The sequence below is a fragment of the Pseudochaenichthys georgianus genome, chromosome 19 (genome assembly GCF_902827115.2).
Source record: "Pseudochaenichthys georgianus chromosome 19, fPseGeo1.2, whole genome shotgun sequence".
NCBI lineage: Eukaryota > Metazoa > Chordata > Actinopteri > Perciformes > Channichthyidae > Pseudochaenichthys > Pseudochaenichthys georgianus.
Window position 1 is genome coordinate 20,644,765 of NC_047521.1, and position 27,980 is coordinate 20,672,744.

The following is a 27,980-nucleotide window of genomic DNA, read 5'->3' on the forward strand; positions in this document are numbered from 1 at the left end:
GGGATGTTCGCCGGCAGATATACAGAGAGACAGACCCCGGGTTATGGTGCCACCAAGCGGGCAACATTTCACCACACCTTCTTTTATTTTGTATTAAAATTACATTGCACTTTATTGAAAAAAACGCAAAATAAAACACAAGTGCTCATTCATTAATAAACAATTTTGATATTATGTTCTGTACATTCTTCTTCTTCTTTACTTTTCTTCAGCAGCTTTGGAAAGAAGGACATTTACATTAAAGACGTATGGGACACAATACACACTGCACAGTTTCACCCAAGATTTTGAGTTAAATTTGCCTACAAATCATAAAGAAAAACGTTGGAAATGAGAGCAATTAACTACTCTGAAAAAACATGCCAATACTTAGGCAACCATTTTATAATTGTTAGAAAAAAACGTCACCTAAAGGATTGTGATAATCGCTGATATTTTCTCAATTCCAGAACATTGCAGCATGTTTAAAAAAAAAACCCGCATTTGCAATAAACTGTATTTACCTAACACCACATAGTAAAGTCTTACCTTCTTTTAGTCTCCTTATTACTTCTGACTGCATTTTCAGTTGCTGTTCAAGCACGGCACAGTTGGCGCAGCCTGTAATACAAAGAAATCATTACATTAAGCAGGATAAGGACAGTGTCAAATTATTTATCTTCTTTATATTTTTCTGTAAACCAGACTTGGATAGGTGATGGTGACTTCCTCATGTATAACTTCCGTGTAACACTTCTGCTTCCTTGATAGATATCATCTTATCATAAAAAACATACAGGTGCAATTCAATAAGTTAGAATATCGTGGAAAAGTTATTTAAAGGTCACATGTCATGGTCCTTTCTACTGATCATAATACCATTGTTGAGGGATATTACAATAGAAAAATACTGTGCAATATTCCAAACTCACATTGTTTCGCATACAGCATCTCTGTAAACTACGTGTATTCACTCTCTCCACTAAACGGCTCGTTGGAGCTCTTGCCCCCCTCCCTGTGAGCCCAGTGTGCTCCGATTGACCAATCCACAGACTTCCTCACACACACACGCAGCTCAGCTGATGTCTCCTCCGGGCTGCTGCTGATAACAGACAGTTGCGATCGCGGCAAAATTCTCTCTGCAGACCCATTCTCACAGCGTCTCAAGCCACACTCATTGTTTTACTTTGGCTGAGACTTTGTGTGTGCTCGGGGTGATTCACAACGTCCGATTGTTTCACGTTGTGAATCGCGCTGAGCTCCGTGGAGGTGTGATTTCCTTGTTTAGCGAAACACAGCCAACTCACCCTGAGCACACACACAGTCTCAGACGAAGTAAAAACAATAAGTGTGGCTTGATATTGAGAAGAAAAAGCTTGATAAACGCTGTGAGAATGGGTCTGCAGAGAGAATTTCGCCGCGATCCCAACTGTCTGTTATCAGCAGCAGCCCGGAGGAGACATCAGCAGAGCTGCATGCACTGAGTGTGTGAGGAAGTCCGTGGATTGGTCAATTTGGACCAATCAGCGGGGGCTTAACGTAACGGCTCCACGGATTGGTCCATTTCGTTCCGGTTACAACATGACGTCCTGATGTACCCGGAAGAATCAAATGGATGAAGACGTTTCACCAACGAGGCGTTTTGGGGAGTTCTTCTCTGTGTTAGAGTTTTACTCGCTACAGGGTGTACTTTGAGGGTTTTGACTCTGCACACCGTTTACATGCATAAAAACCTTCATAACACACAAGGGGACGGGTAATAACCGGAAAAGCATGAAATGTCACCTTTAATATTTCAGTAATTCAATAAAAAAAGTGAAACTCATATATTATATAGATTCATTACACACAAAGTGAACTATTTCCACCGTATATTTGTCTTAATCTTGATGATTACGGCTTACAGCTAATGAAAACCCAAAATTCAATATATCAGAAAATACGAATATTATATAGGACCAATACAAAAACAGATTTTTAAAATGTTCCACAATATTCTAATTTATTGAGCTGCACCTGTATATATTTTTTCTCATTCCTTAATGGACAAGCATAACTTCACCATCAGAATGAGAGAGAACATGGAGCTAATAGTTCAACCTTTTACCAATTATAGCCAAAAGCTCAAGGCTGCAGCTGGAAGAAGGCTGTATTTTCCCAATCAGCATGTTTACCATTGAATTAAAATATAAGAAAGATTTAATGGAATTTTAGGCGAGTGACAGAAAGTAGATTCCCTTCCGAAGCTTTAACTTTAACTGACACAGGAATAGAAGTTAATTTCAAACAATCTAAAGATGGGCATAAAAATAAGATCTGTATGTCCATTTTTCGCACGCGCAACTTACCATGGTCTTTAGGTTTAGCAAACAGCGTTCTATGGCTGGTCGCAGGCAGTTTCAGGGCTTTGGCTTTGCTAACGGCAGCACAGGATGGTGGGATTTCAGCAGCAGTACTGGCTAGCACTGCAGTTTCGGAAAGAATGTGATAGAGAAAAGGTAAGTAACTCCCAAATAGTCCAGGTTATTAAAACACACTAGACCGTGAAACCCTTCAGCAGCAAATCACATAACAGTACGACGAAATACCTCCACATATCAGAACAGTATGGTACAGTGCCAACCTACCTTCCCTTTGGATTTTGGCTGGCAAAGCTCTCTTAGTGGTTGTGGGCCGTTTGAGGGTTTTGATTCCGTTTGCAGTATCACAGGAAGATTTTGAGGCTTCAGTATTACCACTTGAGAAGGAAGTATCTGAAATGAAAAGATCAAAGTCAGATTTTGAACCCCATCACACATTTTTCAACTAATAGTTTTGGTTATAGGTGTTGTCAGTTCGCTTCTTAGCACATATTAACCATCTAGTCTGAATCAATACAGCATTCCTCTGCCGAGTTTTTACCCATTTTCTTCCTCTTTGCTAGTGGCAAAGGTTCACCTCTGGTTAATGACTGCCTCTTTCCTTGTGAAGTCTTCGTCCCAGGAGAAGAAGCTGTTTGTGTAGAAAGAGGGAGAAAAACAACAAATACAATAACATGTAACAATTAAAAATAATAGCCAAGTCGGACAAGACAGTCAAATTGCGGATTCCGCATTACACACAGACCCTCAATAACTATAATGCAAATACAATTAACATAAAAACATATTGACTGTCAGATATGGTTGGATGCGAGTACCTGCAGGTCCACGGAGTTTGTTTGTATTTAAAAATGATGTGTTGTTTCTCATGAATAATGGTCTGAGACCTGTCGCAGCTCTCTGAATGCCGGTCGGTATTCCACTCAACTGCGGCCTCTGCAAGCCAGAATTGGGTTGCTTGGATCCTAACATCAACACAGAGGAAAGACAGTGTTTAGAGTGAATAAGGTGCAGACAGAACATCTTCTATTGAAGGCCACTATACTGTATGCAGCTTGAAGTTAGACTTGAAGTTAATAATGGGGGGGGGGGGGGGCACAATGAAACAAAACATTTAATGCCTTCCATTATAATCCCATACTATTAATAATTCACTCTCAACATTTATGAAGAACAGAATGCTATGTTCCAACCAGATTCTAAAAATAAAATAGACACCACCTACCTGTTGTTGCACGTAACTTGTATGAGCTTGATATTCCTGCAGTCTTAAGAACATAAGAAAGAAACCGACTGTTAGCCTTCCATGCGGTTATAGCTTTTGTTCAGTCTTGTTTATGAAAAAAGTGGATTTAACAGATGAATCTAACACGGTCAATTGAGTTCATTTGATTGCTTTTATCTGACCGAATGTGCAGTTAACATTTTGTAAACATAGTGGAAAACAAAAAGCCATTCGAGTTCTACTACCTGTGGAGGAGCAGCAGCAGCAGCAACAGCAGCAACAGCAGCAGCAGCAACAGCAGCAGCAGTATTTCTCAGAGCCTCGGTTCTTTGTCTCGTCATGGTCTGTCCGTATGTCTGCGCCTCAAACCTTCCTGGAAGCGCAGAGGCTGTCTTGTATTTGAACAACTGGGATGCAGCTTTCAAAGGAGGCAAAAGGGATTTAGCAGCTACAAGCTTCATGAAAGTTTTCCGGTCACAGACGAGGTTCGATGGGACCTCAGACGGCACTTGACCATCCGGTTTAATGGGACCATCCTCATGTCGTTTTTTCACTCCTCCTAAGATTTTACCCTCTTCTTTTGAAGGCATTGGTGTTGAAGTGATCCAAGATTCCACCTTGAAATCAAGGGTATCATCCAAGTTGAACGTGTTTGCATTTCTTGCCATATCCATGCTTTGATGGACTAAACTGTCGGAAAAAACATCCATCACAGGCAGACCCGATTGTGAAAGGTCCTGAGTTCTACGTCGATCAGCTCCAGAATTCACCACAACAGCTGTATAGGCTTCCAACTTGCTCTCAGCGGTGGTAGCCATCTTGGCAATAGGGTCTGTATCTGTAGTCCTATTCTGTTCTACCAGTTTAGGACATTGTGCATTAGAAGTGTTTGCTTTGGGGCTACTGGTTGCATTAAGAGAGGGCTTGTCAAAAGTACCCTGGTGTCTGTCACGTGGGCCTGATTCTGACAAAGTCATTGTGCCATTCTGCTTAGGGAGAAGTTTAGCATCGAAAGTATTGTTTTCGAGGCAAAATGTTCCTGCACCAGATTCCACTAAAATAGTACCGGCACTTGATGTTCTAAGAGAATGTCGGGGAAAAGTGGCGTTCACCATGTTACCGGGACCACTGGCATTTACAGTGGAATAATTTTGATTCTGGGAACCTTCGATGGAGTTGTTAATGACTGAAGTAGCGTCTACTGTAACCTGACTCTTCGCTTTGCAGCTGTTTACATCAGACGGAGGGAGATCCAGAGTCTTGTTCTGAGGGCTGGTTATTTCGGCAGTGGCGTTTAGATCCGTAGAGGAACTCGATTGCGAGGGCTGGAGGGAGGTAAACGTGCCGTTAGCAGACATGCCGTTAACAGACCCAGATGTTTTTGGGCTTGGTTGTGTCTCCTTGGTCGTCACTTCAGCATCGTGGCTGGTAAGTGACTTGTCATTGGCTTCCACAGAATTACAGTCAAGCACAGGTTCAACATGAAGCTCAGAGGTGACGTTCTTTAAACTAGTGTTGCATTTCCCATCAGAGGTAGAGAGCTGGGATGCAGCACACTGAGCAGACATGTCACTCGAGGAGCTCAAGTCATGTGTGACATTAGCAGGATGGGTACCAATTGTTTTTTCAGCTGATGTTTCAATCTTCACCATGTTTGGTCCGATGGGCTCCAATGAGGGCCTACTGTTTTCAAAAACACTGCTTGAAGAAATATTCTGCGTTACTTCCAGAAATGTTTGCGTTCTGTTTCCCCCCACACTTTTATCAGATTTTTCGCTAAAGGAGATTGTGGTGTGGGTGACATGTCCAGTAATAGTACTAGTACTTGACAATTCTTCTCCTGGAACCATATACGACCTGTCAGGCTCTGTCCCACGTTGTTCGCTGAACTCTGAGGGAGGCTGGTTGTTTTCCAGATTAGCCACTGGTGTTTCCTGTGTCTCGTCCGTGGAGGATAAGTCCTCAACTTGTGAAAGCTCAGAATCCCGCGTAGCATCAAGAAGAGTAATATCTGGGAAGTAACTGCTTTCCTGCCAGCCCAAAGGAGCACAAATGCTCTCGGAGATGTCTTTCATCTTGTCATCAGAGTCGTTAGCTGTTGTCCAAGCATGTCTGGACAGTACAGGAGAGTAGCCTTTGTTATTTTCTTTATCACTTTTACTGTCAATTGATCTAATTTCTGACAACTTTTTCATGCCATCCCATTTAGTATTGCAAGTATAATTTTCCACTTTGGAAATGTTTACATGAGATTGGCTAAAATCCATGCTCTTATTCAGAGGGCGGATTATTTCAGTTGTGGTGTTTGAATTTGGAGATGAAGTCAGTTGGGAAGGCTGGAGAGAAGTAATCCAGCTTTTCAAAGACCCAGCGGTCACAGGAGTAGCTGGCATGCCACCATGAAGAAATGAGTCACATGTATCATCAAGGAGCGTAACTTCTGGCATGCATTCCTCTTCCAGCAATGCATCCAAGACGCGCACGGATTGTCGAGCAGACATTTTTTCAGGTGTCCTCTCAGCCTCTCTGTGCATGCAGCCTGTGAATGAAAACATTTAAAGGTCAGAATTCCTTTTAGATTTGACATCACAAGATCACAATGTAAGATGCATGGCCCTTTTCCCTAAATAGTATTGTCCTTGCCCCCCTTTCTTAGGTCTGTCTACTCTGCCTCTTGTATGTTTAACATGTTTGTGTTTCGTTTGGTTTGAATGTTTTTTGCCTTTTTGAGAATATTTTATGAATTGAAAAGTGTCTTTGGGTGTTATGGAAGGTGCCTCCAAATGTATGTAATATTATTATTTATTATTGTTTATGTGTTGGTGTTAACATAAGTTGAATTTTTAATGTATAGCCTTTTTAGTAAAAAGCAATTGCGTACATCAATATAGATGAAAACAAAAACACTTTTCACTATTCAATAAAGCCAACTGACCACTACTTTGTGATGTATTTTCACTTCCGTTTAGTTAGCCAGAAAACATTTCATTTGCTAGATATAATAATAACATTGCAATTTCGACCAGCAGAGAAGCGTCTCAGGCAGCGCAGTTTACATACACAACATGTTATTTAAAATAAACTAATGACACATGTTGTTTCGTACATTTTATGTGAATAAGTTACAGTAGAGACGTTATGCCTGAAGCATGAGAAGATCCCGAACGAAACGAAGCTAATAGTAGCATAGTAACGACAGTTTGACGGAAACGACTTTGACTTACCTAACTCAACAGCCACTGCTGAAGGGAGGTATCTGGGAAGAGTCTCTAAACCTTTATCCTTGATTTGTGAGTCTTTTAAATTAAACTCTTCAACTGGTGACGACTATTTTTTGAACAAACATCGGAATGTCATGAATTTACAACAGACTGGAGCGCCACTCCGGTTCTTCAAATGTCAGAACACTTCGCACTCATTGGATGATTCTAACCAATCACAGCTGAAGGATTCTTCTTCGTGCGTTTAATGATGTCCATGTGATGCAGCAATACTGGCATCTACTGTCTCAACAACACTCGACTAAAATGTGCCCAAATCAATGTATACAAATATCAGCCACACTTTATTTTTATTTAGCGTATCTTAGTCTATTTTACATGTATTGTCTATTCTCCTGTAATACTTGTATATTGGTCACTTCACTTGCAACATTCTCTTGCACTACTTTATTTCTATTCTGTCTCTTTTTGCACCATTTTTATTGTTTTGTTGTATTAGGTCATACATATATTTATGTTGCATGGTTTAAGGAGACTGGGAATTGAGCTATTCATTGCCATAACTACACTGTAGCTACTTGAATTGAACCAACTCTGATGTAATGCACATATAATATGACTTGAGGCTCTGAGCTAATTCAAAACTGTGTTTGGTTTCATGTTTTCCACCATCCACCCCCAGTGTTTCAACCATGGACTTCAGAAGTTTATTATTTTCCTTTGCACCCCAGAGCTGTAGAAAAAAAATACTGTTTTTCCAGATAAGCTTGATTACAAAACATCCAAAAAATATGGCACATAATGAATGTGATGAACATTTCATCACTGTATTGAGTTTCATAAATATATACAAAATAAAGCAATTTGTATATTATATCCAAACATTCATATAAAGCATTACAATTCATCCACATGTCATTCTTTCGTGGTTTTTTTCAGTTTGGTCTTCAGCTCGGACATCAGTGGGTTTCCGAATCTGGGAACACACAAAATAAAGAAATCAGAAAATGTCTAACCACAGTGAGCCTCTTTTGTGAATATTATAACGTCAATAATCTTTTTACCCCGGATGTCTTGGTGGCATCCATTTAGGTTTCTGTTGTGCCTCATCTTGTTTGGGAGTGTCACTCTTCTCCTCCGGCTCCTGTTGATATTGTGACATTTAAATACAGTAAATAACAATAATAATAATAATAATGAACACACACACACACACATTCCATATGGTCATTTTCAAATAAACCTCAACATAAAAGAAAAGTGATATTGAAATTTACCTGAGAGACGGTGTCTGGGCTATTTTCATTCCTCTCCACCCGTTGTGTCTTTTTCAAAACAGGAAACCCTGCCCCAAACCCTAAAAAAACAAAAAGATTGTGAAATTATTGACAGATTATACAAACAAATAACTAACAAATCAAAGACTCAAGGTAGTGGCTTTTCCATGCGTCATTAGTGACCTACCAGGCAGTTTTATTCCCATGCCCATGCCTCCTAAAGGCACTCCTGCAGGGACTTTGGCTGGCAGACGTGGAGACGGTGTGGGATCCACTGAGGGCATCTGCAGGAGGGAGCGGGGGTCTTTGGGCGGCCTTACGCGAGGGTCTTTAACAGCAATTCTTGACCTTTGCACAGTAAAGTCAAGCGCAGCGGAGTCCACCTGCAATGACAAACAGCTCATTTAACAGATCTTCATATTTCAGGAATACAGCCTGATTTTACTCATGACTTAATAAGACATTTGTATGGTCATATATGTTATTTTCCAACAATACCTCCAACAGATCTGCATACTCTGCCATCAGCTGATCCTCCACCTCCACTTCATTTGGCCCAGGTAATGGTTCAGCTTCAACCTCTGACCATCGAAGTGGTGGTTCAGTGTCGCCTTGTGAGCCAGATTCTGTCATAACTATTTCCTCCCCTGAAGAAGAAGCCTCTGAGCCACTTCGGGATCGTCCGGGTTCAATATGTTTAATTTCATCTGGAGAGACAGATCTCTGAAGAGGCTCATCTTCACTTTCTGATTTCTCCTCTTTGAATAGAGGGTCTGCCTCTTTTGTGTCTTTCCAGTCAGTTACCTCAGCCTCAATGTCTGTCCGTGATACCGTTTCAGCCTCCCCTGATATAGCTCTATCATCATCTGATTTTTCTCGTGCTTTATCGGACTCCTGATATGGATGTCCAGCGTCTGGTGACGGGACTCCTGCATCCGGCTGAAATCCTGTCTCAGTGATTGATTTCTCTTCTTTCAGATATGATCGCCCTGTCTCAGCTGTTTCCTCCATCAATATCTCCTGGGAGTCAAGTTGTTGTGTTTCAGCGAAGTCTGCTGATTCTGACAGATTAACCAACATGTCGTATATGCCCTGAAATGACCCAGCACTAATTGATTTCAGCAGCTGAGTTTCCCCCCCTTCACTGAGAGACTGGTCTAAAAATCCAGACTCTACTGTTGATGAAGACGTTTCTGTGTCACTCACTAATTCAGATTCCTTTAAATTTGATGCCACAAGCTGCCCTTTATCATTCTCTGTCTGAACTGATGATATTTCATGTTGTTCCTCATTGGACGGCTCAATTTGACGTCTGGGCTCTGGTTCGTCTTGTTGTTTTATGCCTTCTGTGTCCTCTGACAAAGCACTATCGATCACATCCTGACGTCCACTCGTTTCTTCATCATAACTCCCTTCTGATTCTGTCACATGCTCAGCCACTTCTTCTGTTGACAACACACTCATATCTTTTGGTTTAGACTCAGCTGTCTTTGATTCCCCAGCCTCTTGAGTCAACATCTCTTCCTTTGTTATCTTAAGTGCTTCATCTGATAGCTGATTTCTCACCTCCAATTCAGATTCTGCAATCCCCTCTACCTTCTGATGTAAAATCTCCAACTCACTATTGTTCTGCATTACATCTTCTTCCGCCTCTTGTTCGATTCCATAACCCATTTCTTCCACATCTATCCCTGCATCATGCATTTCTACAAGTATTTTATGCCCAATATCTTCTGACTGTTTTAAGAATTCAGAGTCAGTCACGTTATCTAAAAAACCGGGAGTCATGTTTTTGTTTTGCTTCGAGTTTCCGGCATCTACAGATTCCTGGAAGAAGCTTGTCTCTATTTCAGACTCGAGGAAAGTTTCATCAGTGGACCAGGCCACTTCCTCTGCTGGGACAGCTTCTCTCGCCTCACTGCCTACTTGATCAGATAATTTGTAATCAACTGACCCTTTTTCTATGTCAAATTCAACCAACAGATCTTCAGTCCCATCTTGTGTCTCTTCTGTCTTTTCGTCTGTTCGGCTGATGTGGGACTCAAGCTCCTTTTCTGAGTGTACGATCCTCGACTTCATTGAGACCAACAGTAATTCCTTTTCCTCTTCTTCAAAGAAATGTCCTGACTCTTGAATCGTTGCTTTGAGAAGTTGTTTCTCCGTATCTTCTGATGGCCTGTCGTCAAAGCTGTTCTCAATGTCTTTCGTGCTTTCTTCTCCTTCTTCCCTTCGCTCCCTCTCCAGTAAGTAGTCAGCCCCGGTGCTGGAGCCACTGTTTTGAAGGCTCTCCGACTCTTTGCCCTCCACCTCTTCTGGTAATTGGCTCCCCATGATTTCCTCACAATCCCTTTCTTCCAGGAACCTTTGTGTTGTGTTTTCATCTGGCTTATTGTTGTAGTCAGGAACTCCCTCTTGTGTTTCCTCACGTGTTGGAGAGTTTAGCTCCTGCGACACAACAAGCTGGCCTTCACATATCCCCAGAGGAATATCCTTACACTCTCCGCTCATTTCCTCTCCAGTCTCGCCTTCAGGTCTTACCGTAACTGAGGTGGTTGTCCATGCTATTTCCATGTAACTTTCCTCGTGGACTACTTCACTGGAGAGCCTCTCCTCCTCTACTTGACCTTTATCCAAATCTACTGAAAAGTGTGTTGTTGTGACATCAGAGTTTTCATCGACCACATGGCTTCCTGTCTCTTTTGTTTTGGTTTGCACTTCAGTATCCTTTGCCTCATCCTCCGGTTCTCTATATGTGAATTCAGCTGCTTGTAGCTCTGTTTTATCATTCTGCTCATCTTCTTCGCTGCATGTAACACATTCAGCTAATATATCTGCTCCTTGGCCGTCTTCCGTATCTGTTTTGATGTTGTCTTCCTCCTCCGATGCTTCATCTATTGTCTGGTTGCTTGTAGCCTCACTCACACTTTCTTCCTTGATATCCCCCTCATCCAATGTGCTCTTCTGCTCCTCCTCCTCCTCCTCCTCCTCCTCCTCCTCCTCCTCCTCCTCCTCCTCCTCCTCCTCCTCCTCCTCCTCGCCCACCTCGCCCACCTCCTCCTCAGCTTTATCACTTTCCCTTCTATCAGCCATAGCATGCTCTTGCTCCACGACATTAACCTCTTCCTCAGGCAGGATGCCATCTTTATTTTGGTTTCTTTGGAGTTCAACATGAAGTGAAGAGAAGCCTGGGTCTTCCTTGAAATCTGTGTCATCGTCTGAGAACTCTTCACAGACTTGTTTTGCTCTCTCATCAGACTTGTTCTCATTTTCAGAGGCCAGCTGTGGCGCAACATCTTTGTTTTCTACTTCCTCAGGCGTCGCCTCTCTATCTGCCTCATTCCTCTGTAGCTTAGCCTCCTCTACGTCCATTTTATCTAGACTGAAATCTGTGATTGTGATCAAGTTTACCTCACCGTCTTCATCTCCATGCTCCTCTTCTTCCTGTTCTTGAATGGTTTCATCCATTTGTTGACGATCCTCTGGTGTTATAGCCTTCTTATTTTGGTCATCACCAGTTTTTATTTCATTGTCCTCCATGTCTTCACTCATTGCATCACCTGTATGTCTTAATGACCGGGTGATTGCATCATCTACATCCTCTCTATTCTCCGGCGTCTCATCTTGTCCACGAGTGTGCACTTTCTGATCTTCGTCTTTTTCTTGTTCGTCTTCTTTTGTGCCCTGCAGCCTTGCATTGTCATTTCCTTTTTGGTCTAATTGTTCCTCTGTCGTGCCCTGACCTTCTTCAGAGTCATTACTCTCGCTGCCTCTCCTGGACTGGGTTTTGTACTGCACGCTTTCTTCATCAGGCCTAAGGTCGATGTTTGTGGTGGAATGATCCCAGGCAACAAGTGGTCGGGATGAGCTTAGCAGAGAGGCTGAGGGAAGAGACTGTTCCTCATCGACCCCCTTTTCAATATCTGTGTGACCAAAGTGAGCGGACTCCCCGTCAACAGCAGATCCATTGATGGAGTTTGGGTCGTTGTTGGAGATGTCAGCGGGGTCTGGCCTGAGGAATCTGTTCACAGCCCCAGTTATATAGTTCTGAGAACAACCAGGAGACACAATAAAACAGATTTAATGGATTATTTATGCTTTTGATGAATCCACACATATTGTCCCCATTATGCATATCATGAACATTTGTTATTTGTAATCAAAATATGACCCCCCCTGTTTGAATACCTTCCTATGCATTTGGCCTAGGGCTGTGTTTCATGGTATGGGGTAACCCCTTTAGTTCTAGCTAAGGGACATCTTAATGTTACACAAGGCTATTTAGTTTCCTTCCAGCTTTGCAGCTACGATTAGGGAAGGCCCTTTCCTGTTTCCACATAACAATGCCTCCATGTCTATAAATCTGAGTTTGGTGTTAAGATCTCCCCCGGCCTGCAAAAACCTCAACCTCACATTGCACCTCGGAAACTTTATGTGGTGTAATCTTTCAAGAGAACTGATGAATGTGAGTTTCCCTTTAGCTCTCATTTGCTTTTCTCACTAAACTGAACTCCTCTCTATCTCTCTCTTTAGTAACTAAATGCTACAGTAGTTCAGCTGCTTTACGCTAATGTTGTCTGCGGTTTAGTGCAGGCATTATCAACCAAAACTACACGTCACTAATCCTCTAGTGGCTGAATGAGGGAAGTAAAGTAATGTTTTATTTTACAGGTCCATTAATTTCTAATTATTTCCCTGGAAAACTCCTTGATAGAACTGATACAGCAAATTATATTTTTCACATCAATGCAAAATACTAGTCAAACCTAGACTTTTTAAATCAGTGTACAGCTGATGGCGCAAAAATATGAGTGACAAGCAACTATTCAAATCAATATATATACAAAATTCAGTTTGCAATCATTTGGGATTGCAGCTGCTTATATTCCCTGAAATTGGTAGCGAACTCTTCTCTCCATTCACGTTTTGTGAAAGTGTCCGAAAAAGAATAAGAAGAATTAACAGGCCTGTAAATAAATAAATAAAGCTTGTGGAGAGCACATTATGGTGATAATGTTTGGGTGTCCAAATTTGGATCTGTTGTGTACATCAGTACTCAGGTTTACATTTAACACCTCGTATGACCCACACAGGAGAGAGAGAGAGAGAGAATTTTTTATTATGCTTTCTTCCTACTTGTTCTTCACTATTTATATTACATTAGTTGTATGTGTTTTTCATCCATAATGTGAAGGATGGAAATTTATTTTATTTTTTCATTGTGTAAGTGAATAAGTGTGAGTGAACTTTTATTTATACAACATTGGTATTATTTTCACTATCATCATTTTGATTTGGTTGATAATGCCCATTAGTTATACAGCTTCTTTCCTTGATTTTTCATTATACAATATTGTTTAATATTTTACTGTTGTATCATGTTTCTGATACATGATCATGCCAATAAAGTTTGAATTTTAGTAAGAGAGAGCGAGAGAGAGAGGGGGTGAGGGGTAGAGAGAGAGAGAGAGAGACGTTCACGGACACAGGAAGAGAGAGACTTTGCCAACACATTTAAATTCTCCTGACATTAAAATGTAAGCACTTCACAAATCACACGTTTGAGATTTAGAAGATGCAGCAGCTCACCCAGACTGTCCAGAGAGTCCTTTCCACCCTGGCGATGGGACTGTCTTCGATGTCCATCTTTCAAACTTCCTCCTCGTTTCAGTCTCTGAAGATCTGACTCAGTTTCCTCTGGATGTGACCGCTATGGAGGTTTAATTTACCTAAAACACGACAGCTGACTCCATCGAGCTCCTCCGCTGATAGCTCAGTTCCGTTTACATACATACGTCCGGGGTATCTTTATTATGAGGAAGAGGTGAACAACACGGCTGAGAGTCGCCACTGCACTAAATGCTGCAGAGTTTACGGATGTGCAAGGAGACTCTAATGAGTCAAGCCACAAAAGTGTGCACGTGAGACATGGATGATTTTTTCAATATAGCTGTGCTCACCAACAGCAGGGGTTAATGTTGATCTCAGTTACAATCATGGTAGAAAAACACAGGACCTCATGAGAAGCTATGGCTGTAGCCTCGCCAATTAGGACCAACTTCCCTAAACAAACAGATCTTAATCTTTGCTAACATCCCTTGATATTAAATTCCTTAGATTTAACAACTGTAGCCTTTAGATGTGCCCAAAGCAGTCTGACATATTTCAACATGAAATTTTCTTTAACAAAAAAAAAGTTTAATGCATAAGAATGGAAACAACTTTTATTATTTTAGGTTTTGCTGCCAACTACTTAATTAGCAGCTTATGGTGGCTGAAGTTAACTTAAATTAGCTAACTTAATTTAAAAAGTGCTGTTCATCTTGACTTTACTAACTCACTTTGTTAACCACATGACTCTTCACAGATGATTTCATACAAAAGTTGGTTTACGGATGTTGGGTAATATATGTGGAAATAGTTGAATCAGGCCTTTTATAGATCTGGTTGATGTTTGATATAAGAATGACCAGGTATGTCTGTTGATCCATTTTTAAAACTTTCCATTGTGGGTCTATGATGTCACGGGAGTGCATTGCTCAACGGTTTTTCACAAGCTGCCCACCCTTCAAGCATTTATGATTATTGCCACGTGTTGCAACTCTTCTGCAAAAGGCTTACTCCTCTTAGTTACTTTACATTTGAATTTATTTAATAATCTCTCCCTGCAAAATCAATAAATCATAATGGTTGAGTTTTATTTGGCCTTTATTTAGTTTTAGAATGTCAAGGATATCTTATTTTGTACTATAACTGTATGTTCATGACAACAAGATGGCTTTTTATTGGTCATGTAGCATATGTATTTAGAAGAAAGAAAAACATGACACTTTACTATTTCTGGAAGCTGCTAGAATTTACAGGACACAAAATGCAAACACGTATTCAATATACCAAGAATAAAAACTTGTATTTTGTGACATGTATGTTTCCACTTGTCGACAACCGTAGTTGATAATCCGAGAAGAGGAAGTTCTAAACTAAACAATATCTAAATACTCGGGTCAACCACGCAGCACCTCCTCTGCTCACAGTGAAGTGACAGTCCTGTGGTCGGAGTGCAACAGAAACAATACAGAAGTGTATTTTTCATTTCTTTGGTGGAACAACAACAGAAAGCACTACAGTATCTCTGCCTGTTGAATCTTTTCATACAAAAACAAAATCCAAAGAAACATCTCTTCTCTTCATTGCTTTATTTTTCTAAGCAGATTTATAAACTAAATCCACAGAAATGGATTATTCTTGTAAAATGCTTTGTACAAAAATATGAACATTTCAAAAAGTCATGAAGATGTAGAAAAGTAATGGATGACTGATTAAGACAAAGTAATAAATAAAAACCAAAAATGCTTGATCAAAACCACCTCATCAGACAGTTGGATATCATAACACTTGATTACTACCTTACTAAAGTTCTATATTAGATATATTATGCATTATAAAATAGAGAGGCACGTATAAGAGGTTTCATGCGGAAGATGACATTTCCTCATTGGGCTCTGAAAAGAGAGAAGACACAATATTTAAAATCTAAAAAAAGACCATGTACAAACTTCCTGTTACATTCAAATCACGATTGGCTCATTTAGATTTCCTGCTTTGTGTTTTTGTTAAATGTTGTAGTCTCTACATGTACATTTAAATGTGTTGTTTGCAGTGTTTTACCTGTCCAGGTTCGATAGACAGGAAGCTTGAGTGCAGGGTGTGTGATCTCCAGGCTGACTCTCAAACGTGCCCTCTCATTTTCTCTGGGAGCCTTGCTCACGCTGACTCTGTTGATGTGCAGCGCTCCCGGTTCTTCCTCCATTTCTTTGTCACTGTCCTCATCCACCTCTGACTGCGTGTCCTCGTCCCTGTCTATGTTGTTGTTCTCTACATCCACTTGTTCATCAATGTACTCTATTCCTTCAGCGTCAGGGTCTGTGACGGCAGCTTTAGTTTCTGTAAAGTAACAACAGTAGAACAAGATTATAGACGAAAATGGCCAGCATTCCGATGGAAATAGTACATTGCTATACATTTTCTATTACTGCTTAATCACGAAACTTTAATGAATGATGCAATCTTTTTTAAGTATGACTTCTGATATCTCATAAAGGAGATTTATAATCCATTCAGTCTACAAACCTCTCTCGCACAATGTTTTAAACTTTTCTGTTGAATTACTACTGCCTTTTTTTTGCAACACAGTGCAACCACTCAACGCTTTACCACCAGCAGACACTTCAATAGAAATTGTGACTCTTGTACAGAAAGATCAACAAAAGTAAGGTAAAAAGTCAACAACAGTGGGTGGACTATACATCGGGGACAGCTTTTTACATTAGATCCTCTAAAAAATACCCTTATCTTTAAACCCCACGCCACAACTTTGTAGAATAGCCCACTATTAAAACTTGCATACTTTCCCCAGGCTTCTCAATATTCTCAAAAGCTACAAAAGACAACTGTTTTGACAGAATTGATGGGACCCCTTATGTAGAGTAAACTCATTTTGATGTATAAGATTGTTGTATAACACATTTTTGATGAACTGCATTGGCAAGTAGAGCAAATGGCACCAGAGAAAAGGAATTCTGAATACATTCTTTATATATTTAAAAAGAGTAATGACGCGTACTTATTGCATGTCCATTCCTCCTTCTCTCAGGCTGTTTGTTCATCTGAATGGCCAGGCTTGTGGACCTCTCCAGGGCACACACACTTTTCATTTCCCTCTGTCCGTCGTCTCCTATCTCCTCTGTCTCGTTGGAAACCAGTGGTGAAAGAGTGGATCCTCCCGCCGCCCAGAGTAACTTGACCTTAGGGTGACCTCCCTTCAACAGCAGAGAGAACACCCCGACCCCTTCACTGCTCCAACAGACCGAGATCGATGGAGGAATGGCGGGAGCGACTGAGGGAATACAAACATAGGTGTCGGTGAATGAAAGAGAATAAAAGCAGGTGTTATTCTTTTCTTCTTTCTCCATATAACATCGAAGGTTGTTGACATTACAAGTGCCTATAAGGATTCATACCAATGTCAACATTGCTCCAGAGTTTCTCAATAGGTTCTTGTAGGGAACAGTGCTCCACTCTACAAATAATCCCTCCTCCTCTCTTCTTTTTGTTCTGATTTGTTGCCGTTATCTTCAGAGTGGCTGTGGCCCTGTAGAGTCTCGGTTGAGTCTGAACGGGGCCCCACATCTCTCCTCCCTCTATCACCTCCTCCTCTCTATCATCCTGCTCTCCCTCCCTGAGCTTCAGCCAGGTGACTGATACGTTCGGGGGGTAGAAATCTGTGATCTCACATCCAAGGGTCGGCTCTGGGGAAGACGTGGAGCCGACGATTTCAGACACACACGGCCTTTTCATGAAGCCTGGAGATAAAGGAGATGTAAGATTTTTTAATTTTTTTATTGTTTAATTGTGTTACTTTTCCAGTTTCTTACCCCTGGTCTCACGGGTGACTGGCTGCTTCAGGGCGATGTGGTGGACACTGACCCACACTTTAGTGCCTCCCTTTTCCAGTTCACTCTGGGGCAGTTTACACTGGCTGGAGGCTGAGAAGAAGCCTTCAGAGTTGGGTTGAGGGGAGGACGAGGCCTGGGATGCCACGGGTCTCAGCTCACTCCCCTGGCAGAACCAGCGGAAGGTGATGACGTCCGGATGGAAATGTGAAGCCTTTACCGTCATACTGATGACATCTGGAAGACAGAAGTTACAGGGATGTATCTTCTCACAACCAGGAATATTTTACACACAGCCTATTGAACAACAGCAGAAGGAGAAACGTACCAGAGTCATTTGGTGTCTCTGCAAGCTGGATTTCTGAAATCTCTGGAGCAGCTAAAAGACAAAGTTTTCCAAAAACATCCATAAATGGTGGACATTATTGAAAATCAGAGACAAAATTAATAAAAAAAAGTGTTTTCTTACACAGGATTGTAAACTTCTCTGACACCCTCTCCACCACGATCTTGTCTTTGCCCATGTAGGACACCTGACACTTCAAAACGGCACCCTTGTGGATGGAAATTTGGGGGATGAAGGTGAGTGAGGAGATCAGCTGTTGAGTATCACTTCCAGATGAGTGCAGGGGTCCCTGAGTGTGCAGCTTGTAGTAGCCCATCTCTCCTCTGGGGGGCAGCAGGGGGCCTTTCTCTGAGGCTGTGGACGTGAGAGTTAGACCGTAGGGCAGATGGATGGTGGTTAGCGGGTTATAGAGGCAGTTAAAGTTAGCTTTGGAGGTTCCTATGTGTGTAATATGGTCAATTGTTAGCAGAATTATGTGTAAAAGAGAAAACATAGCATGTTTTAAAAGAAGTTGCCACGCAAATAAAATATATTTTGTGTGGCATCATTCACTTTAATGTAATATTTTGACATCAACACATTTACATGTTGCATTAGGCTTGTGGTGCTCATAGCAGGAAACAATAGATTTTAAAAACTCAACAGCAATATCTCTTTTCAGAAATCATGACCTTATACTCAAGATAATCAACAGACTTTATTGAGAGCAGTTTCGTTTATGAAGTATTTTCTCTTATACTGTATTCACAGCACAATGGTAAAGGAGCTTCCCTGAATTAGCAGGAAAACTAGAACTAACTTTACTGCTTAACGGAAGAGGATGCCACATCTTGTACAGTCAGGGCCTAACATCCATGAGTAGATGCATACTTCCTGCTATCCCCAACACTCTGTAACTCAAACCATAAGATTGATAAACAGCACTAGAGGTGAGATTTCGTTTTTTTATTCGATTTTTTAGATTTTGTGGTCATTTTCCCCCCCCAAGTAACCGCCCTTTATCTGGACGTGTGGAATCTCTCATACCTGTGATTGACGTGTCAGAAATCGGGGTGTCATTGAGGAACCAAACGGTCTCGACTCGGTCCACCCGCCTACCCTGAATGCTCACTGTCACCCTGCCCTTGTGACCCACTATCACACGTGGAGGGAGGATGATGCATGACACACTCAGAGACTTCTGTTTCTCTGAAGGGGGGGAAATATAAAGAAGTCAGTGAGAGGAAAGGGGGGCTGAGGTAGCAGCAATCATGCAATAATTACAGGGTTTGCTGTCAACACTGTGCAATATCATTTCAAGGCATTCATTACTCACTACCTGATGGGCACAAGTACCTGTGTTTTTGGAGTAACCTTACTTACTAAATATGTGTTTCTCCCCACATTGGGGTTTCAATATGAATCACAGTAAGTGGTAACAAGATGATTATGTTACCCAAAGTTTCTTCCCTCTCTAGCCTTCAAATAAATCAACAAAAAACATCTCTGTTCATATCATAATGTTATAATTTAAAGGGTCACAGTGGAGTCTCACCATCCCTCCTCCTCCAAGAAAAGCCAAAGCAGAGCAGGAACACCAGCACGATGGAAATACTCATCATAGCCACGGATGCTTTGGCAGATTTATTTAAAACGGGATTATCATCTAAGAGAAATGAGAAGAAGAAAATTGGTACACTTTATATAAAACCAAGAAAAAGACAAACAAGTGCAAAAATGTGCCTCAAAAACACAACAGTGTAGGGCAGCAAGACTTCCATGCTTTTTTTACAGTTTCCGGCATCTGATTACAATCCATCTAACCATCCATATTCCAAAGAGAGAATGCTTGTCTCAAATGGGTGTGACCTGTTCCTTGAATCCACTCTACCTATACAAATGTAGAACATCTTATACCTTTGGGGTCCAGTGTCTCCAGGTTTTCCGAGCCACTGATCGGTTGCATCACCCCAGGTTGGTTCACTGCACACTCCACCTTCCCCCCTTGCCCCCTCTGCTCGGGGCTCAAATTGTAGTAGTGTCTGGCTCTGTAGGTCCCATCGGGGTTCTGCTCTGTGTCGGGGGGCTGAGGGAGCACTGTGCCGTTCTGAAGCCAGGACACGGACACTTCCTCTGGGTAGAAACTCTCCAAGTCACAGTAAAGAGTGAGGGGAATGTTGCTGGAGTGTGAGGACATGACAGAAAGTTTAACAGCTGGAAGATCTGAAGAGAAAGAAAATATTCCTCAAATATTTGGGCTTCATCATAGGCTTAATTACATTTTAACTGTTCGCATAGTTTGAAGTGTATCAATTGACCGAAATAGTTACTCTGGTTTTACATGAAATACAAATGTGATGTGTCCTTGTGTCACCTACAAGTGATGTTGAGTTGGAAATCCAGCGCTTGTAAGCTGCCGTTATGTGACACTCTGCAGCCGAAGGTCACATTCTGGTCCTCGCGGGACGGATAGAAGGTCATGTTGCCCACAGCCGTGTAAAACCCATTTGACGTCAGTTCACCTTCAACCTGGTGGGGAGGTTGAACCAATTGCCCATCTCTGGTCCAGGAGAAAGACACAGGAGGAGGATAGAAAGCATCTGCGTGGCATTTAAGCTGGCTTTCTGTTTCCAACACCACCCACTGCTGAGGGACTGACAGGGTTGGTGAAGCTAAAGGAGAAGATGTGAAAGAAATGTAGGTAAGAATTGCTGATTTGTTCCGTTCAAAAAAGCTATTTGCACTGAAAGGGATAGTTTAGTGGGATTAAAGTGAGGTTGTATAAGGTGCAAACCTACAATCATTGGCAGGATGCATGCCACAGATTGGTGAAACAAACAAGAGTACAAGCACAGAAGCAAAGCAATGCAAGAAAGGCCCATCTAAGATATCAATATCAGTTAAAGCAAACGTATGGAATTTTTCCCTGCTTTAAGTTGCTGTGAGAAAGCCCTTTTTAAACTGAATATTATCTCATCAAAGCCAGACTCCATTGACAAAAACATAATTTCTGTCTCTAGTGTTGTGTGGCTTTGATTAGTCTGGATTCACCAATGTCAGCAAGGTAAAGCGATGAAAACATCCCAAATATAGCGTACTGATGTTGTTGTTTTTGTGTAGCCCTTTTTTTCATGGCTAAAATATGTTTTACTGCTGTTCCTGTACACAGCCATACATCACTGCAAATAAGGGCCATGTTGACTTTCATCGACTGTAGGCAATGTGGATAAGTATCTCATTGGATCCCACTTGAACCAACCCAAACTTTGGCTTTAAATGAGCAAATAAATAAAAAAAACTGAACAATAACATACCAACAATATGTAATGTAACATTGCTGGAGTGCAGCATTGTGGAGTTGTAGCTGACGGTGCATTCATACACCCCCTGCAGGCTGAGTTCAGCTCTGAGGACGGTCAGTGAAAAGTCTCCATTGACGAAATTACTGATGTCCCAACTGAAGCCTTCCTTTATCTTCGTCACTGTTTCTCTAGAAGAGGCGATGTCCGAGCCGTTACTCATCCAGCTGACATTGATGAGAGACTTCTCTATGTTGTCCACCGTTGCAGACTGAGGGAACGTCACATTGCAGGGGAGGACTGCATTTGTATTTGGGCTGGCCTGCATTTCACTTGACGATACTGTAAACAGATAAATAAAGTTTAGATGCAGAGAAAATACAGAGCCTTTGCTAAACATCGCTTATTGATTGTCTTTTCTGCAAAACCACATTTACTTTTTGTAAAATAAAGCTTTTTAAAACTCTTTTTTTCATTAACAAATACACAACATACACAAATACATAGAAACTGAAAAAAGAGGACAAAACGGGACAACACTATGCCACATTTACAGGTTTTCTTTTTCCTTGTATACAGTCTATTTTTCAGTTTTTCATACATGTTTGCTTAAAGGTGGGGTAGGTAAGTTTCAGAAACCGGCTCGAGATACACTTTTTGTTATATTCCATGGAATGCTCTTAACATCCCGATAGCAATGAATATCTTAAGTGCTTTGACAAAAAATCCATAAAAAAATGTCATCTGTAGAAGCCGTAATACTGTAAAAAGTACAACCAATCCGTTTAGCCGGGCGGCTAAACGGATTGGATGGCCTACCTGCCTGTCAGCCTTCTATCGGGGCACAAACTTATCTCGTGCCCTCATTGGTCATGTGCGCGTTCGTGTGTGTTGGAGGAGAGGCTCTGTAAGGAAGTGGCAGATTTTCTCCAGTTGTGTATTTTCAAATTCTAGCGATCTCGAGCCGGTTTCTCAAATGTACCTACCCCACCTTTAAGGTCAGTCTTTCCGTATATTTATTCTACAATGTCCGGCCACTGAACCAGTGCAGGAGGGCCACTACAATGAAGCTTTTAATATTTGGTTAATATTCGAGCATAATCCTAAAAAACGCGGTTTTGTCGAATCCTTGACAGTTCATGTAAAAACAGTAAAGTATATTATTAACAGTTTTTTAAGACGCTTAATATCTGCGTCAGCTGTCAGGTAATAGTTACTAGCCTAATCTGTACGTTACATTGTGTAACTCTTGCAAAGCAATTGTGTCCTTTGAAAGAAGGAATTACACAATAATCTCTTAAATGATCATTTCAATCCATAAGCAATAAAACCTACCTTTGTTCAGTTAATGATGCAAGAGTTTCGCTTTCACAGTCTTACTTGCTGTTCTGTGACCAGAAATGTAAGCTAAGCTAATTTAGCAAACTGAGATAGATATTGCTGACATTACTGTATACCTCCTGAACTCCTGAATGACACTTTTTCTAGCTAAATTGTTTAAACAGATAACAGACGTATGTAAACACATGATATAATGTTGCAACACAGTCGCACGGCATTTCGTGTTATAGTCACAAAATGAATCTATTGATTTGTGTTCACCAACACGATTTTCGCATCTTTTTTGTGTCACACACGAGCAATGTAAAAAAAAGCAATGTAAATAACAAGATTGAAGGAAAAAGAGATACAAAAGAATACAGATTTCAGTATTCTGACCTTTATACAGTCTATGATTCTGACACAGAACGAAGCAATGTATTTATATTGTTAGTATGTTTCGTGCCTGCACCAAATAATAACAAATTATCCTCGCGGACAGCAAAAAAACTCAGACATTATACAATTTAAAATAAAAGGGTTAGTCTTAGGGTAAGATATTGAGTAAGAAAATGTTTTTATGAACCACACAGCTTCTGGTCTTCCAAGACTCGACCGGACAAAAATACGTGGTGCATGCACGAAACATACTACCAATAGAAATACATTGCTTTTAAAATCGTTCTGTGCGACACGAAAAAAATGCAAAAATCGTGTTGGTGAACACGAATCAATAGATTAAATTTATTTCGTGACTATAACCAAGACTGGGTTGAATGTTGTTGTCAAGGCTATAGGCCTTGACAACAACACAGCATCCACAACAGCAACAACAAACACTCATGTCAGCCTGGGCAAAGAGTACGCCTACTTATCCAGTTTACTTTTTAACATCTCACTGATGTGAGTGGTTTGAGTTTCATGAAATGTTCCACTCTTTCCACATTCTTTCTTTTCAGCGCAAACATAGTATACCTCCTTGAATCTGGTAAATATAAAGCCGTTCAGTATTGTCTAGACACCCAATCAGCTTAATAAGTAACAAGTACTCTAAATACTTGTCGGCTGGTATTGTGTCAAACGTGGGTGTGGGGTGAAGTGTGTATGTTGCACCTCTTGTGAAGTGTGATAAATGCGCCGATCATAGCAGTGTGAAAGTAAAGAAAAGAATGAGTGTTAAAAACAGACATGACTCATGCTACACTTGGGTGTTTGTTTTTGGCAATAGAAGAACTCTCAGGCTCAACTATTTGGCAATAAACATCATGCATCATATACTTTCCACTATTTACCATCCCTGAATCCTCTAGCTGAAATAACATTACAGAGTGTGCCATTTTAGATGTAAACAGTGACTTTTACTGTTGCATAATAATTTAGCTTTTAATCAGACTGTTGCACGGCTGTGCAACAGGGATACAATTGTCTTTTAAAGCATTTTAAACTGCAATAATACATGTCATGTCATCACATGTCATATACATCCCAAAGATGTTTTAAAATAACCAGATTTGCATGAGCAGTTGTCAAAAGTCTTATCAAACCAATTCAAAGCATGAAGCAATCCTGTAACAGCCTATAACACTGTATACAAATAATAATTCAATTAAAACATTTCCCAAATTGGGATCAATAAAGTACTATCTTATCTTATCTCTTACACAATGCTCTGATTCTTGTAATGGTCCCAACAAATCAAGAAATTATAAAGGTCTAGTAAATGTTGACACTGACATGTCTGACCAACATGTACTTTTCCAAGTATTTCAACTCCGAGCCAGTGAACCACTTTAGGATCTTCTCAGACTAATGATTTACGGACTATAAAACTTTAAAGCACCTCTGTTACAAGCCTACACATTCAAAAGAATCAATATTTACAATTTCCCTTGGTCAGCTCAAACCCGGCCATTAGGTGAAGAAACAACAATGGCCTTTGTAAACAGGTGAGTGTAAAGGCATGATACTCACCATGCTTTATGAGACTCAAGAGGACGACATGGATGAGGACTTTACACCGCATGGCCAGGCTTGTCTTGAGATCAGGTTCTTATCATCTGGCGCCTTAGCTGTCTTATATAGAGCTACAAGGTGACAGGGGGCGGGCTTGTCCTGCCAGATGGGAAATAAGAAATATTGTCCCAGGGCCTCAGTGAAAGGAGGCCCTTGATATGTGTATGTCCTCTTAAATAAGCGAGCCCCACAGGACTGAGGAGAAGGAGGGAGATGTGCAGGGACATGGGCAAATAGGTCACTTAAAATTCACACAGGCCTCCGGCCAAGATGTTGGGGCTACTTTACATTGGCGCAGTGTTGCTAGAACAAACGGAGAGGGTGATCCCACTGAGCTTATGTGGGCAAACACTTAGGCGAGACTAGAACTCTTTTATATCGTGCAGAGAAGTTAGTGTGGTGTTGTATCTGCAGAAAAAGAGGATATAAACAGGGAAAAGGCTTGTTTCTCGCTCTGTGTACAGGCTGTCTATCTTTGTAGTCTTCCTCTGCTTAGATCCTCTGATTGAGGTTAATTTTTAGCCAGGACCCGTTCTTGGCGTCTGAAAGAAAAGGTGTTTCATCCTGCTCTGCATTGACTTGATTTGCTTAAATTGCCTGACTTTGCACTTTTTCCAAACACATCAGTCAGAGAACATGTTAATTTCTTGTGTTGAGATCATATAAGCTATCTGCATCCTCCCTCTCTGCTTTCTTACTTCAGGTGGAGAATAAAGAGAGACTTTAAAGTGTTTGAAAGAGTTGATTCATGTGTTCCCTTTGTTTGTGTTTGGTCTCTGTTGCTCTTTCTGTTTGTCATGTTTTCTCTTCTTTCTTTGCCTGACACTCTCATTCTTTTCATTAGGTTTGAAGATTGATTGCACTTCAGGTTGGTCGGAGAAGAGGAGGGACATGAGGGTTAGACGAAGAACACACAAGCTAATGGAAAAGGAAATAACTCCACTATGTTTCTTTTTGTCTTTTTCTTAAAGTTAAAAAACATGAAGCATTTATCTGCATTCAATCAATGCTAGAGTCAGAAATATGAGAACAATGTATATGAAAGCTGTGAGATTAAATACCAATAATCTGTACATTAAACCATATCTTTACTATGGCTTAATGTACAGATTATTTGTATTTAATCTCACAATTGAATTAAGATGAAGTTTTACACACAATTTCAAATGTTTCATCCTAAATCCTTTTTTCTAAAGTATGGTATTTTTTCAGTCAAAATAAATATACTGCTGAGCCAAAGTTATGACACCATAAAACCTCACCAACCTGTGATAAGGTTTTTAATATAAAATGTGTCAAAAATCATCTGACTAATGAGACAGCTGTAATTTTCTTTTTTTAACTTTTAGATAACCTCTAAATCAGGGTTCTGCAACCTTTTTGACCAAAAGAGCCATTTTGCCCCCTTTTCCAACTATTTGTTTTGCCGCAAAACATTATTTTATAGCTTATAAAGTTGTATATATTGTTATATAATTCACAAAAACTACCGTTTTTTTTAATTTATTATTTCTAAGAAACAAATAACTCTTATAATGAGAATTAAAACAAATATACAGGCTTAAAATAAATCAAAAACAGCACTTGGGGAGTCCTCTGCACATTTGAAGGGAAAAAAAATACAATTACAATTGACCCACTTTGAAATAAATAAAACATATAGCTGCACCCTAAAAATAGTTAACTGATTGAATTATGACTGAAGATCGTCAGCTGTCTTCCTCTTCCGTTTTTTTCCTCGATACGTAAAGGCTGCAGCACCTTCAACTTCTCTCTACATATCAAACATACCGGTAGACCAGCATCGTTTGCTGTGAAAGCATATAACTGTCCACGCGGAATTAAATCCTGTGTTCCTCCGATACTTTTCTTTTCTTTGATGTATCCATAGGTACAGGTTTACAGGTTATTCACCTGTAAAGGCGCTGGCGCGGGACCGTAGCAGGATGTGACGCATATTTTAGTTGACCTAATTAAAACCGTTTTTATTTTTATTTATGTGTCACAGTATTACCTCAAAATATAAGATACGAAACATTTTCAACCATGCAACAAAATATAAATAGTCCTACAAATATTTTTATTTAATTTCCTTCTTATTTATGTCTAAACAAGGGAGCCAGAGCAGAGGGCATGCGGCATGAGAGCCGCGGGTTGCCGACCCCTGCTCTAAATGAAGGTTGTGGTGAAATGTTCAGAATCTTTCATTAAAGAACTTCCTTAAAACATATTTTATGTTATCACTATTATTGCCTTCTTTTATCCTACTTCAGTCACATTAATAGGGTGGGGCAGCAAACACAATGGGTTTGGTTTGAATGTAGCTAACAACTTATAGAACCAAAGATAAAGTTTTCCATTGGTGTGTTCTAAACTCAGTTAACTTAATATCTATTTACATAACAATTTCATGACAGACATAATTGAATGAGTCGCTCCAATAAGTTATTACTTACTTTTGGATTCAGCTTATATCTTATTCAAGTCTGTAACCTTAAAGAGCAACTTGCAGGTTAGAGACACCAATGAATACATGTGTAGGAAAATGATGAATACACTAGATTTTCCAAAAAATATACAGAAATATACACGACTGGCATCGTTTTAGTAAGACATTTTTACTTCCGCATAAAAAAGCCTCCGCACGTGACCTCCCGCGTGTGACGTAACATGGGGGAGAGCGGCCGGCTAAAGTAATATTGATAATATAGTAACGTTACTGGCAGGACTGTTGATACTGATCCATAACATAAACTAATGCGCAAGTATCAGCCGTATCTCGCGTAAAGACTTATTTTCCACCTCGAAATCTATTACAAAAAACAAGGAAGTGGATATTACTTACAAAGAACAAAGCTGCTGACTATGTTTTTAGCATTTACTAAACAAACAGACAATGTGGACTGATTACATTTCTTTACTGAGAAATGCCCCTTTACCTGCATCTGTCATGGTATAGTGGAATAAAAACACAAACTCACGACACAATAACATGATGGCAAAGCAACTTGCTCCAAGCACTGACTGAACATTTCCATTGGTAAGATATAACATAATTTAACCTTTTTAAATTAGACTAAATTGGATGGTCATCCCAAACAGTTTTTATTGGTCTCTCTAAAAATGCCAATGCTTAAAGTAATGATTTGATTTGAAACAGTATATTTGTCAAAAAGACTTTTAATCCATGCAAGCTGATCAAGAGCATGGCTCCTTATGAATTTATTTCAAGGGATCAAAAAGATATTTGCTGATCATATTTTGTACTTTGAATCTTAAAGTTATTAGCTGGCTATATTGGAGTGCAAATAATAACATTTGCGTTTGTAGTGTAGTGGTGTAGAAGTATAAAGCAGAAGGATATGGAAATAGAAAATAAAATTCTCAGAATTGTACTTAAGTACAGTAATCAAGTGAGTGCTTTGTAAAGCTGCTATAGGTTCAATCAATCAATCAATCAATCAATCAATCAATCAATCAATCAATGTTTATTTATATAGCCCAATATCACA

At 40.3% G+C, this 27,980-nt stretch overlaps 3 protein-coding genes across 5 annotated transcripts; all 3 read right to left on the bottom strand.

The window, feature by feature from the left end:
- Nucleotides 1–54: 54 nt before the first annotated feature.
- On the bottom strand, nucleotides 55–7,378 carry LOC117464689 (uncharacterized). 2 transcript variants are annotated; one of them, XM_034107262.2, is made up of 9 exons: nucleotides 6,789–7,378; nucleotides 3,810–6,103; nucleotides 3,565–3,607; nucleotides 3,158–3,304; nucleotides 2,917–2,970; nucleotides 2,607–2,732; nucleotides 2,328–2,444; nucleotides 529–600; nucleotides 55–215 (listed from the first exon to the last, which is right to left on the bottom strand). In XM_034107262.2, the coding sequence occupies exons 2-9, from the start codon at nucleotides 6,096–6,098 to the stop codon at nucleotides 199–201; spliced, it is 2,865 nt and encodes a 954-aa protein (XP_033963153.1). In that variant the 5' UTR covers nucleotides 6,099–6,103; nucleotides 6,789–7,378; the 3' UTR covers nucleotides 55–198. The 2 variants fall into 2 exon arrangements, with proteins under 2 accessions (XP_033963153.1, XP_033963152.1); XM_034107261.2 differs by having other exon boundaries at nucleotides 2,881–2,970.
- Nucleotides 7,379–7,582: 204 nt separating this feature from the next.
- Nucleotides 7,583–13,980, bottom strand: LOC117464597 (enolase-phosphatase E1). The gene is made up of 6 exons (XM_071206740.1): nucleotides 13,649–13,980; nucleotides 8,561–12,106; nucleotides 8,250–8,445; nucleotides 8,063–8,142; nucleotides 7,850–7,929; nucleotides 7,583–7,761 (listed from the first exon to the last, which is right to left on the bottom strand). The coding sequence occupies exons 1-6, from the start codon at nucleotides 13,703–13,705 to the stop codon at nucleotides 7,701–7,703; spliced, it is 4,020 nt and encodes a 1,339-aa protein (XP_071062841.1). The 5' UTR covers nucleotides 13,706–13,980; the 3' UTR covers nucleotides 7,583–7,700.
- A 1,070-nt stretch (nucleotides 13,981–15,050) lies between these two features.
- Nucleotides 15,051–24,649, bottom strand: LOC117464496 (uncharacterized). Of its 2 annotated transcripts, none has more exons than XM_034106951.2 (13): nucleotides 24,427–24,649; nucleotides 21,151–21,477; nucleotides 20,215–20,508; nucleotides 19,754–20,059; nucleotides 19,392–19,502; nucleotides 18,884–19,045; nucleotides 17,981–18,211; nucleotides 17,840–17,890; nucleotides 17,494–17,748; nucleotides 17,080–17,421; nucleotides 16,683–16,955; nucleotides 15,728–16,003; nucleotides 15,051–15,561 (listed from the first exon to the last, which is right to left on the bottom strand). In XM_034106951.2, the coding sequence occupies exons 1-13, from the start codon at nucleotides 24,476–24,478 to the stop codon at nucleotides 15,530–15,532; spliced, it is 2,712 nt and encodes a 903-aa protein (XP_033962842.1). In that variant the 5' UTR covers nucleotides 24,479–24,649; the 3' UTR covers nucleotides 15,051–15,529. The 2 variants fall into 2 exon arrangements, with proteins under 2 accessions (XP_033962842.1, XP_033962841.1); XM_034106950.2 differs by having other exon boundaries at nucleotides 17,981–18,295.
- Between the last annotated feature and the right edge of the window lie 3,331 nt (nucleotides 24,650–27,980).

Bases quoted from the DNA above. Each gene is read 5' to 3' on its own strand.
- LOC117464689 (XM_034107261.2), bottom strand. From the start codon at position 6,098: ATGCACAGAGAGGCTGAGAGGACACCTGAAAAAATGTCTGCTCGACAA. The intron at 2,971-3,157 runs GTACTCGCATCC...CTACACAAACAG, and splicing joins CAAACTCCGTGGACCTGCAG to CTTCTTCTCCTGGGACGAAG. The intron at 2,733-2,880 runs GTAAAAACTCGG...TTTTCATTTCAG, and splicing joins AGCAAAGAGGAAGAAAATGG to ATACTTCCTTCTCAAGTGGT.
- LOC117464496 (XM_034106950.2), bottom strand. From the start codon at position 24,478: ATGCGGTGTAAAGTCCTCATCCATGTCGTCCTCTTGAGTCTCATAAAG. The intron at 20,060-20,214 runs GTAGGTGACACA...CTTTCTCTTCAG, and splicing joins TTTCCAACTCAACATCACTT to ATCTTCCAGCTGTTAAACTT. The intron at 18,296-18,883 runs GTATGAGAGATT...TTACACACATAG, and splicing joins TTCTGACACGTCAATCACAG to GAACCTCCAAAGCTAACTTT.
- LOC117464597 (XM_071206740.1), bottom strand. From the start codon at position 13,705: ATGGACATCGAAGACAGTCCCATCGCCAGGGTGGAAAGGACTCTCTGG. The intron at 8,446-8,560 runs GTATTGTTGGAA...TTGTCATTGCAG, and splicing joins AGTATGCAGATCTGTTGGAG to GTGGACTCCGCTGCGCTTGA. The intron at 7,930-8,062 runs GTAAATTTCAAT...CAATATCAACAG, and splicing joins GCCCAGACACCGTCTCTCAG to GAGCCGGAGGAGAAGAGTGA.